This window comes from Taeniopygia guttata, chromosome 10, assembly GCF_048771995.1.
Source record: "Taeniopygia guttata chromosome 10, bTaeGut7.mat, whole genome shotgun sequence".
In the NCBI taxonomy this organism is placed as follows: Eukaryota; Metazoa; Chordata; class Aves; order Passeriformes; family Estrildidae; genus Taeniopygia; species Taeniopygia guttata.
In genome coordinates this window covers 1,925,247-1,936,773 of record NC_133035.1, presented here as the reverse complement: position 1 = coordinate 1,936,773, position 11,527 = coordinate 1,925,247, and the positions used below count along the sequence as shown (strand labels likewise).

Here is an 11,527-nt window from a genome sequence, read left to right as displayed (position 1 = left end):
TAAGAGCCTTCCCTTTCCCCATCCAATTCCCTAGACTCGCTCTTCCCTTTTGATTTAGATCTCCCCTCCCTAGAGTGCTAATTTACGTTTCAGTTGTTTTTCAGACATTCACCTTGCCCAAGACCCAACCCACAATGTCAGCGTCAATGAGCTTCATCCCTCTCGCAAGTGACTGGCTGAGGTCGCTTTTGAAGGATGGGGTCTCACGGGTTGGATCCAATCCATTTTGGAAACTGGACTTGTGTTGCTGTTAGCACTCATTGTTCTTAGTATTAGTTTTAGTGTTGTTAAAAATTCAAATTTAAAAGCCATCAACTCCACCATTCATATCAACCACGCCATCCTTGCTGCCCCATCAGAGCTGATACCGCTCAATGCCAATCATCCAGAAAAGAACCAAAAAGAACACCCAGAGGACATCTGGTTCGACGATGGACAGCACGACTGTGAATCCCCCGTTTAAGTTATTTTCCAATCTTTTCTTTTTAAACAAAAAAGAGGGAGATGTAAATTTGTGCTTTTTATGCTTATTACATTTGTATTAGGTATAGGTTTGTTCCATGTACCCCCAGTCCTGTAACAGTTCCCCCTGGGTTTTCCTGTCTTTCCCCGCAGGTCCGTTGTCCCCAAAAATGCTGAGTCACCTTGTTTACCCCAGATGTCTGTCTGTCACTCAGCGTCCCTTCCCCCCCACCTAGAATCTTCCACCTGGGACGCCGGGTGATAGGCAGAGGCCCTGGGACCCTTCCCCTGCCCGTCCTTCTTTGGATGTACCCCCGTATCCCACTACCCTCAAACCCCCCCTGGCTTTACCCCATTGGCTGCTCCGGTTCTCCCCCGTTCCGTATTTAGCTCATTCGCGCGGCGCACTCCGTGCTTTCTCCTGGCTGGCTCCAGCGCGCTCCACCCGCTCGCGCTGCTCCGGCAAACGCAGGCGCGGCACGCATGGTTCCCTTCGAATTATTGTTTTCCCCGTTGGATTACAATAAAACGGAATTCGCCCCCTGGAGAAAGACTCTCTTCATTAAATCGCCGTGGGGTCGCTGACTGCTCTCCGAACTCCGACAGCGCTGCCCAAAGCCCGCGAGGTTAAGTGGGAAGCGCTGGAAATCTGCCCACGCCCCTTCTCCCCAGGGCTAGCCGGGGCAAGGGAAAGGCAGAAGGGAGAAGAGCGCATCGGCACTGGAACAAACCAGGCCAGCTGAATTGGATTTGTGTTACCTTGTCCAGTTACAGATTAGCTGTACTGTGACAATTCCTCCTTTCCTTCTTATTACAATTGCAAAGTGTTCTCTGTTATCCTACCTGCAAGGGCCCTTTGCAGCCAGGGTGACAGAAGGCAGCAGGGCTCTAATTTGAAGGAGGCCTTTTACCTAATTTGACAAGCGTAGAACCCCTCAGCCAGAGATGTGTCTCATGGACCCCTGGAGTTGTAGCACTCACTACCAGGAGCTCTTAGGCAAGATCACAATCCTTCAGGCTAACAGGCCACAGGTTAACTACTTAGAATTACAACTTACCACTTAAAAATGAAACCACTTAACCCTTAGGGCCATTAGAAAATACCCAACTTCTAGAAAACCAATTTGTAAACACAAAACCAATTTGTAAACAGAAAAACATTTTGTAAACACATAGAGTCCTGAAATGAGCCATAGCTTCAATCGTCCCAGATGTCCGTGAGGGAGGTGAACAAGTTGTCTCCATCACTGTTCTGCACATGGCTCCACCACGTCTCTTGAGGAGCTATTGGAGAATGCAGCCTGTGGCCCCAGGCAGGAAAAATGTGGATATTCTCAGTTCAGTCAAAGAGAAAAAGAGAAAGATTTCTGCCGGGCTAAGCCTGGGAAACTGTCCAGGAGGAATGTAAAAAATCTATTTTCTTGCTTTCCGTTCATATTGTTTATCAATATGGTGTGCTACACTGATCTAAGTCCAGTGTACCAATCGTGTGAAAGGTTTTCACTTTGAGACCAATGATATTTCACCTTAGGAATCCTGGTTATAAAAGAGGAACGCTACTTTTTAATAAAGTTCGTTCTTTGCCTTCTGACGATGGAGTCTCTTCATTCCTGTCCCTACCTCAACAGCACCAGAGGGACACATGTGGCAGGTACCCAATGCGTTCCTGTGTCTGTTGAAACACACGCATATCCCCGCCCTTACAGGTGATGAGATCCCACGTGCTTCCCCCGCTATTGGTGAGAAGGTCTCGCACCATTACCTTGGGTTCGATCATTGCCAGATTGTAGTGATAGAAAGTGATTTAAAATGACTGGGATCTACAACTTTTCTAATACTCTCAAATGATTTAGTGTATAGATAGCTTTAGCTACTCCGCCCTGTGGGGATTCACAACACCTTCCTCCCTTTTGTTTTTCAAGTTTCCATTCTCAAGTGCCATCTGCTCTTTTCACTATGGCTTGTCCTGCGCTGGTTTGGGAATACCAGTGAGGTGTGACACACTCCAGAACTGTAGGAAGTGTCTTGTTTTCTGTGAAGTGCAAGCAGGACCATTGTCTGTTTTGATGGACAGGGGAAGGGGATACCTAAAGCAGCAGAGGCTGAACGCCAATGTGTGATGGCATCCTGACCCCTTCCGCCTGTGTGTGCTGTAGCCCATATTGCTGATGAAAAAGTATTAATGGGTAAATGTACATCTTTTAGACATCCAAATTCAGGGATGTGTGTGATATCACTTTGCCAGACTTGCAAAGCATGTAGTCCACGAGGGTTCATCCCCATCTGCAGTGGTGCAGTGTGGCCTTGGCAGTCAGTGCAGGTGCTAACAATGTTATGAGCCTCTGTGTCTGACAGCTGGGATTGCCCTTGTAAGGCCAGAACACCTTGGTGGAAGAAATCAGGTGATGCCTTTGCTTGTGCTGGCATGTCTGGCTGTGGTGCTGTCCAAGCAGGGCCAGCTAGCCGGTCTGCTCGAGCACTGCGCTCTGTGATGAAATATGGTAAATTTGTTGTGACTTCTGAGGTGTAACATGTAATAGGGCAAGTTCTGGCCAGGATGGTATGGCGCAGGGTTTTTAGTGAGTCAGATAGTTTTGCACTGTCGATTTCCTCTAGTAGTGCTGGATCTAATCTCTGTGTGATATCAGCACCATAGGCAGAGTCAGTCACGACATTTAGAGGAATGTGGGGAAAACTTTGGAAAGCCATAGCTACAGCACGCCGCTCTAACTGCAGTGATCCATTTTCATGACCCTCCAACATTTGCCACTTGCCTTCCTCTTTCCATGTCACAAGGGCTTTTCCTATTTTCCCAGAGGCGTCAGTAAACACTGTAGCACCTTTTAAGGGTGTTCAGCTATTTAGAGGTTTCAGAGGTAATGCGGTTTTTTTCCACCTAATTTCAACAATCTATGGCTTGGTACATGGTAAGTGATTTGTCCAGAAAAACTTTGCCAGGCACTTTGCAAAGCTCTGGATTAGCAAAACACCATTCAAACTTACAATATAGAAAAGTAGTATTTAACTGTTTTAGACTGCAAAGCAAGGTGTCACCAAAAGCATGTGTTCTGTCACTACCTGTTAAAACCAGGCGGGGCAGTGTTCCTTATCTCTTCCATGACCCATCCTCATTCCGGGGAGATATCTTCTGTTAATGGGCCATTGAGTGTCACTGCATCACTGATAAGATTACATCATCCAATTGTGAGATGCGACCCCACCTTACCTTCTGCAGCCTCTTTCTCCTCCTTATCCTCTCGGTCCAGTGTCCCCTCCGCAAAGCCAGGGGGTCTCTGGGTATCCCCAGCTTCCACCAGTCTCTTCTTGAAGCTAAGGTCCAGCACCATTTCCTTAGGGGATGGCTCCTCAGTGTCCACCCTGTCAGGGCTGCCCTCCTGAGACTCCAGCTCTTGGGCCTCAGCCTTTGGCTTTTTAGGGATGCTCCCATAACAACTTTCCTCTTGGCCCTGCTCTGCATCACTGCCTGACCTCAGCCTGGACACCACTGAGACGTCTCTGACAGCAGCAGGCTCCTGGCTGCCACCTGTGTTTTGGTGTGAGGAGTCCTCCCACAGATGCTTCCTGCAGAACAGAATGAGGTCTCTGACCTTGGCCCTCTCCAGATACTCCTGGCAGGGTGCCAGGCTGAAGACGTTGTGGATCACAGGCATTGGTGGGGAGGATGACAAAGCCTTGGTGTCCCTCAGCTCTTCCAGCCCTTTGACAGGGGTCACAGCCAGAGAAGGGCGGATGAGCTCCTTGGCTGCATCCTTGACCTTGCAGGCATTTCCTTCCCCTGGTCCCCCATGGGGGGTGTCCTGAGGGGCCGGGCTGCTGTTTCTCCTCCCTTCGTACAGGTGCTCCTCCTCCCTTTGCCTGGGTTTCTCCCAGCTCCCTCCTCTCTCGGGAAATGTCTCAGCCAGCCCACCGGAGCCCCCAGAAAGCCTCTCTGGGGTGCAGACAGGCTGGAAAGCGCTGCTGTGCCTCGGTGCTGCTCGCCACGGCGGACTGTCTGCCCCGTGCTGCTCACAGCCCGGCTCCGTGCCGGGAAAGGAGGCGTGGAACGTGGATGCATCGCCCAGGCTGACGGCAAACCCTGGGTACCCGGTGTTCCTGGGCAGCTCGGCATCCCTGGCTGGCTCAGCATCCCTCAGCGCCGCCCCCAGCCTGGCACCCACTGTCCTTGGCACATGGGGCTCCAAGGGGCTGGGAAAATAACTGCTGGGATCTTGGGGCTTGAGGTAGGTGCTGGGAAAGGGCTCCCTGCTTGCCATGTAGCCACAGCTGGGTAGAGCACTGGGCTCCCCCGCAGTGGGAGCTGGGCGGTGGTAGAGGGGGCCTGCTCTGTGGGGTGACAGCAGGTATGGGTGGGGTGGGTAGCACATTGCTGACCTCTCCTGCATCACTGAGCTGCTGTCAGGCAGCTGGAGCTTGGGCCAGGGGACCTCTGGCATCTTCTTCTGACTCTGGGCAGAAGGATAACTTGCTTCCAGGAACGGGGTGCTGGGGGGTGGCCCGTGCTTATCAAAGGTGACACAGTAGTGGGGTAAGGCAGTGGGGGAGCTCAGCTGCTCCCTGGAAGGCAGGGCCAGGCTGGAGGGGGGCAGCAGGAGGCTGTGGTTGTTGCAGGGATCGCTCCTGTGGGGCTCGCTGGGGTGCAGAGGGTGGGTGGCAGGCGGCAGGGCCCAGCTTACCTTCCCTGGTCGCTGCTGCAGGCTCTCTGCTTGTTTCCCGAGTAGCAGAGCCATCCTGGGAGCCAAGAAGGAGGCGGGGGCACCGTACACTGGCTTGGGGACTGCTAGAGGAACTGCCTTCTTCACCACCACCGGCTTCTTCACTGCCAAGGGGCACCTGGGACTGTTCAGCTTCTTTCTGGCCATCAGCTGCTCCTGGCTTACCAGGCTCTTTGTGCTCTTCTGGCTGTCCAGGGGGTGCAGCCTGGTGTCAAGGCTCTCTGGTGGGCACAGCAGGAAGTTCTGCAGTGGTCCCTCAGTTGGCACGGGCTGGCTCAGGGCACCGGGGCCGTAGTGCAGGTAGGCGGCCGTGGGGCTCCAGCCAGCTGGGGGCTGCTCGGGGCCCTTGGGGCTCTGCAGTGGGCAGGCAAAGTAGGTGCCTGTGTAGCTGAAATGACTTTCAGAGCCAGGGTGGGGCACAGGGCTGCAGGTGCCTGGGATTTGCCAGGGCAGGAAGCCGGTGGCAGGCTCCAGACGAGGCAGCTTCTTGAGTGTCACAGGGTCTGCAGGCTCTGAGTACCGTTTTGAGGCCATTTATAGGTTGGTGTCGGTGTCCCCACAGGAGAGCTGAGCTCGCCTTCCTGGAAAAGAGAGAGAATAAGTGTCCTGGTTTGAAGAGCAAAACCAGTGAGAAGTTCTAAGTCAGAAATACAATTTACTAGGAAAAAGGGAATGAAGAACTAAATATATAGAATAGCACAAAAGAAGAACAACTGACAGAGTTTGAGATACAACCTGACACTTGCTGGCTAGGGCAGTGGTAGCAGATATGGTTCTGTCCAAGCAGTGGTCCTGTAGACTGATGTAGTTTCCCTCTGGAGGTCCAGTGAAGAGAATGTCTCAGCTGTTCCTCTTGGAAGAGGGGATCTGCTTGCTGACTGCACAACCCCGCTTATATCCTTGATGGCATCGTTTGGCTCCTCCCTCTGGGCGGAGCATCTCACAATACAATGCTGTGATCTTATCAGTCATGTGGCTAAAAGAATGGGTCCTCCTGGAGGGACATCATTTGGCTCTTTCCCTCTGGGTGTGGCATCTCACAATAGAATGCTGTGATCTTATCAGTCATGTGGCTAAAAGAATGGGTCCTCCTGGAGGGACTTATCTCTGAGTCACGAGATAAGGGAAGAAAAAGGAATTGCAGCTCCAGGTAGTAATGGAATAAATCCCACTATTATAACCTAGGACACCTTTAAACAACCTGGTGTTTGGTATTGCACAGTTTAAAACAGATAAAAGCCAAGCAAAGCTCAAAAGCCGCAGCTGACGTGCTGTGGGCACTGCCCAGCGGATCATCCCGTAAGGATGGAGAGCAGGGAGAATCTGGCGGAGGAGTGAGTGCCACTTCAGGAGTGTGGGCAGAAAGGAGGGGCAAGAAACCGACAGGAGAGCGGCTGTTACCAGAGCACCCTGTCCCTGTGGCACTGTCCTGCCATGCCATCAGACTTTCTCTGCCACCGGCAACAGACACGTTTGTGCTGCACGCAAGCCCGCCCGCGTCGTGGCACTGGAGCCATCGCTGTGCTCCGCGCTCCATATCGCCGGTAACGCACTCGGCACACCCCTGCCTGCGGCTGCAGCCCAGACACCGCTCGGCAAACCCACCAACGGCGCGAGCAGAGCCCAGAAGTGAAGTGGCACCCGGTGCCGAAGCGCTGGTGGGAGGTTGCTGGTGCCCAGGACCATGGGACATGGTACCCTGCCACATACACAGCCAGGGCTCCAGAAGTCCAAGGGACGTTTTTCATTATTAAGCTCACAACATCCTAACGGAGGGAAACCAAGCTATCACACTCTTGCTGACCCATGAGAGAACGCTTCTGCCACACTGCCGGTATAGGTCACCATCTGTGCCTACAATCTGGTCAGCTTCTGGGGGCAGATAAAGCCGATTGCCATTGCAGATGGGGATCTTAAAGGTGCAGAAAAGATATCTGTGCCCATGCCCCCACTGCCATCGTGTGTCTCACAGCCTACAGGTGGGATGATTGGTGCTGACACCTGACACCTGACACGTATGTTTCCCTAAATGACAGGTCCTCTCTGAACTGTGCCAGCCAGCCACCAAACACACACTGTGGTCTCTGGCAGTAGCAAGGATGTTAGTGTTTCTTACTGCCAATGAGATGACACCTTCAGATATTAAACAGACAGTGAAGCTGCTTTGTCCCCCAGTTCAATGGACGATGTTCGAGTCCACCTGGCAGCGATATGCAGAGGATCAAGGGCAGCCCAATTTAGAGGTACGGCAGCAAAATCCACCCTGTGGGGCTTGGGTTTCTCAGCTTATGGGACTGCCCCCTGTTGACAATCTTCAGTTACAGGCACGCCTACATCCTTGAATATTAGTACAGGCAAAACACTTAGGGATACAAGCCCTGCTGAAGGTTGCAGACATGTCAACACCAACCCAGAGGTATTCCATGATCAAACAGGGCCCCAAGGAACCATACATGCAATTCATAGAGAGGACACGAAATGCTGTCACAATCTGCTAGTACAAGCAGGGGTTGTGATGGTTTGTTTTACCAATCTCAGAGTGCAAAAGACACACAGCAAGGGATTTCAGTATTAATCAAAACAAATTAACCTTTTATAGAGTGCCCACAGCAAATGTGATAGAAGGATAGGAAAGGAGATAAAGGGGAGAGAGAGAGAGAGAGAGAGAGAGAGAGAGAAAAAGAGGTGGGAGGGGGTAAGAGCTACCAACAGAGACACAAAATCCTCATTGTCCAGCCAGCCAATAGTCTGTCTTGTCACATCAGGGAGAATCTCAAACTCTCTGGTAAACTCAGGGGTCTTTTATAGTCTTTTGCCAGGGCGGGGGAACAGGAAGGTATGTGGAGGGAACAGGTACAGGACAGTGGAGAATAAGTCCATTGAGAACACGTACAGACAGTCCAGTTCCGAACAGGACAAACCAGTCCCAGCAGTGAGCAGGACCCATTGTTTCAGGACTGGTTCCCATGGGAAAGCAGTCTTGGTCCAGCGAGCACATTTGCAGGTAACACTTGGCAGACATCCCGCTTCATTCAGGCCAGTGCCCCTGTGTTAGAATTGTAAGGGTCTCAGTCCTTAGGGGGGGCTTCAATCTGCATTCTTGATGGTGCTCATGAGGCAGATGAAGGATCTTTGGACCGTCTCTTACAGATGCCATGGAAAAGCAAGTAATGAATAATGATGCAAGAAATCAATTAATTGAAAATTGGCATGGGATAGTGCAAATGAGGACTGCAAAAGGGCTATAGATTTGTTACCAAAAGAAAATCCATCCTTAAATAAATTAATTAATACACATGCTAAAATTGTGGCTGAATCAGATAGTATTGCTTTGTCAGCTGATTCTGTCTTGGTTTGAAAGACAAGTGTCTGCTAATGAAGGCAGGAGCCTCCCTTGAAATGGAAAATGTAAACCCCTCCCTCCAAATTGTTACAGTTTAGAATTTAATGGGCCCTCAGGCAAAGATATGAGAATAGAAATAACAGTTCTTCACTGTTATGTATAAATTTTAAAAATCCCTACAATTTAATAGGACAATTAAAGAAAAATGCAGTAGTACAAAAAAAAAACAACAAAAAAACACTGACATAGTCAGAATTTGACTTGACACCCTGAGGTCAGGGTGTTGCTTGCAGTCCGACTAAGTGGTGGCTGCAGTCTTCCTCAAGTGTCAGGTGTGGTTCTGTTGAAGCAGGGATCCTTTAGAAGGGTGTAGTTTTCCTCTGAAGATCAAGTGGTGAAGTAGACGGGTCTGGTCTTCCTCTGGGAATCCAGTGGAAAAGGCTGCCTGTAGTGTTGAAAAGTCTCAGATTGTATCCAGGTAGGAATGCTTGGCTCCTTCCCCTGGGTGGAGCATCTCACAATGGGATGATGTAATTTTATCAGTCATGCAGTGACACTCAATGGCCCATTAACAGAAGATATCTCCCCGGAGGGAGGGCGGGTCATGGAAGAGATAAAGAACACTGCCCCGCCTGGTTTTAACAGATGGTAATAGAATACCATAGAATGCTTTTGGTGACATCTTGCATTGCAATCTAAGACAAGGCCTCTGCTGCCCACGGCTTTCTCTACTGCCAGCAGCTCTTTCCACTGCCTGCAGCTTCTCACAGCCCGCCCAGCTGCCTGGCAGCAACCTCTGTTCCTCCATCACCCTGCAATACCACGGCAGCTTGTTATCCTCACACAGGCACCAAATGTCGCTGGGGCGTTGGAGACAGGAATGCGACAAGCACACACCGTGCTCCTCCAGCAACAGCCAAGGTTTCTTTTCTGAAAGGTCTTTTTATAGGAGTTTCAAATCTCCCGCTCATACAAGCAAGAGTGACTGAAGATTTTAACTCCACCCAGCTGACTGGCCAATGGTAGGAGGGCATCCATGATTCCAAGTGATTGAGTGAGGTCCCCTGTTTGAACGTAATTCCAATCTATCATTAGTACACTTGGGGACTTGTTTACTTCTACCTTCTGATGAGCTGGGCTGGTCGAGTAAGTGTCTGTTGGGCCAAATTATCTCTGTAGCTTTAGACCAGCAGTAGCTGTCACACCCCTGTACCCAGGGAGGAGAAACAGCAGCCCGGCCCCTCAGGACACCCCCCATGGGGAACCAGGGGAAGGAAATGCCAGCAAGGTCAAGGATGCAGCCAAGGACCTCATCCGCCCTTCTCTGTCCGTGACCCCCGCCAAAGGCCTGGAAGAGCTGAGGGACACCAAGGCTTTGTCATCCTCCCCACCAGTGCCTGTGATCCACAACGTCTTCAGCCTGGCACCCTGCCAGGAGTATCTGGAGAGGGCCAAGGTCACAGACCCCATTCTGTTCTGCAGGAAGCATCTGTGGGAGGACTCCTCATGCCAAAACATGGGTGGCAGCCAGGAGCCTGCTGCTGTCAGAGACGTCTCAGTGGTGTCCAGGCTGAGGTCAGGCAGTGATGCAGAGCAGAGCCAAGAGGAAAGTTGTTATGGGAGCATCCCTAAAAAGCCAAAGGCTGAGGCCCAAGAGCTGGAGTCTCAGGAGGGCAGCCCTAACAGGGTGGGCACTGAGGAGCCACCCCCTAAGGAAATGGTGCTGGACTTTGGCTTCAAGAAGAGACTGGTGGAAGCTGGGGATACCCAGAGACCCCCTGGCTTTGTGGAGGGGACACGGGACCGAGAGGATAAGGAGGAGAAAGAGGCTGCAGGAGGGAAGGTGGGGTCAGGAGAGGGTGCACAGCCCTGGGTGACTGAGGCGGACTCTGGGGACAAGAGCAGCTTCCAGAGCTCAGCCAACTTCATGTTCCAGAAATACAAACTGCTGCCCTCCCTCCGACCTAGCCCAGCCCCTGCAGCAGCACCCCCACACCAGCTCATTCAGCCTTCTCTCCATCCCGCATCCCCCTGTTCCCACAGTCTGGCCCCCAGCTCAACATCATCCTGGCCCCAAACCCTCCCCAGATCCGGGTTTCCAATGCCCCCTCCACTTCGGTGGAGGAGAAGGTGTTGGTGGTCCAGAAGGTTGGTGTTCTTCCCTCACAGACCCCCCCGGGGCAGTACTTCACCTCCCTGCACACCTTGCTCTGTGACACGATTTCAGGCTCAGTGTCCCGCTCCTCCCCGGAGCTCCTGCAGGAGTGGCTGAAGAAAGCTGAGCTGGCAGAAGAGCTGGGAGAGATGCCCAAATCCCTGCCCAGCCCCAAGAACGGCTCCAAGGCTCCCAGTCCTCAGTAGCCCAGCAACGGCAAGGAGATCTGGCTGGCTTTCCATGACGTGGCCAGGCTCCTCACTGACCTGCTCTCCCAGCTGAAGACCTTCATGTCTGCTTGCCCTTTCCCCCATGTCGTCCGGGTGGGAGCCATCTTCATCCCCATCCATGTGGTGAAGGAGAAGCTCTTCCCAACGCTGCCTGGGAGCTTAGTGGACCAAGTGCTGCAGAAGCACAAGGTGGAGCTGCGTCCCACCACCCTCTCGGAGGAGAGGCACCTGAGGGACCTGGCGCTGAAGAGCTGCACCTACCACATGCTGAAGCTCCTGGCGATCAAGTGGCTTCGTGAAATCTACCCTGACCTGCTCAACCTCCACTGGCACAACTCCATCCGGCAGCAGCTCGGTAGGTAGCCCGGCATCTCCTGGGGATGTGTCCCTGGGGCTCTCCCAGGGATGTTCCAGCTGCGCTTGCCCTCCAGGTGCTGCTGCTGCTGGGGAACATCCAAAGGTGCCTCAGCATTCCTGTCCTACCGAGGGTTCTGCCCAGCTTTTCCTCTGTGGGCTGTGGAGGGGGCAAGTTTGAGCTGGAAGGGAGAAAACTCATCCTGGGGGTATTGAGGAGGTTTCAGACAGTTCCAGACCACTTCTGCCC

The 11,527-nt window shown here is 52.2% G+C and overlaps 1 protein-coding gene and 1 pseudogene across 1 annotated transcript; one reads left to right on the top strand and one right to left on the bottom strand.

Moving 5' to 3' along the window:
- Positions 1-1,660: 1,660 nt before the first annotated feature.
- LOC140684805 (uncharacterized protein C15orf39 homolog) lies at positions 1,661-5,729 on the bottom strand. Its single transcript, XM_072934009.1, has 2 exons — positions 3,689-5,729; positions 1,661-1,746 (listed from the first exon to the last, which is right to left on the bottom strand). The coding sequence occupies exons 1-2, from the start codon at positions 5,727-5,729 to the stop codon at positions 1,661-1,663; spliced, it is 2,127 nt and encodes a 708-aa protein (XP_072790110.1).
- A 1,652-nt stretch (positions 5,730-7,381) lies between these two features.
- LOC140684804 (uncharacterized) lies at positions 7,382-11,527 on the top strand (annotated as a pseudogene).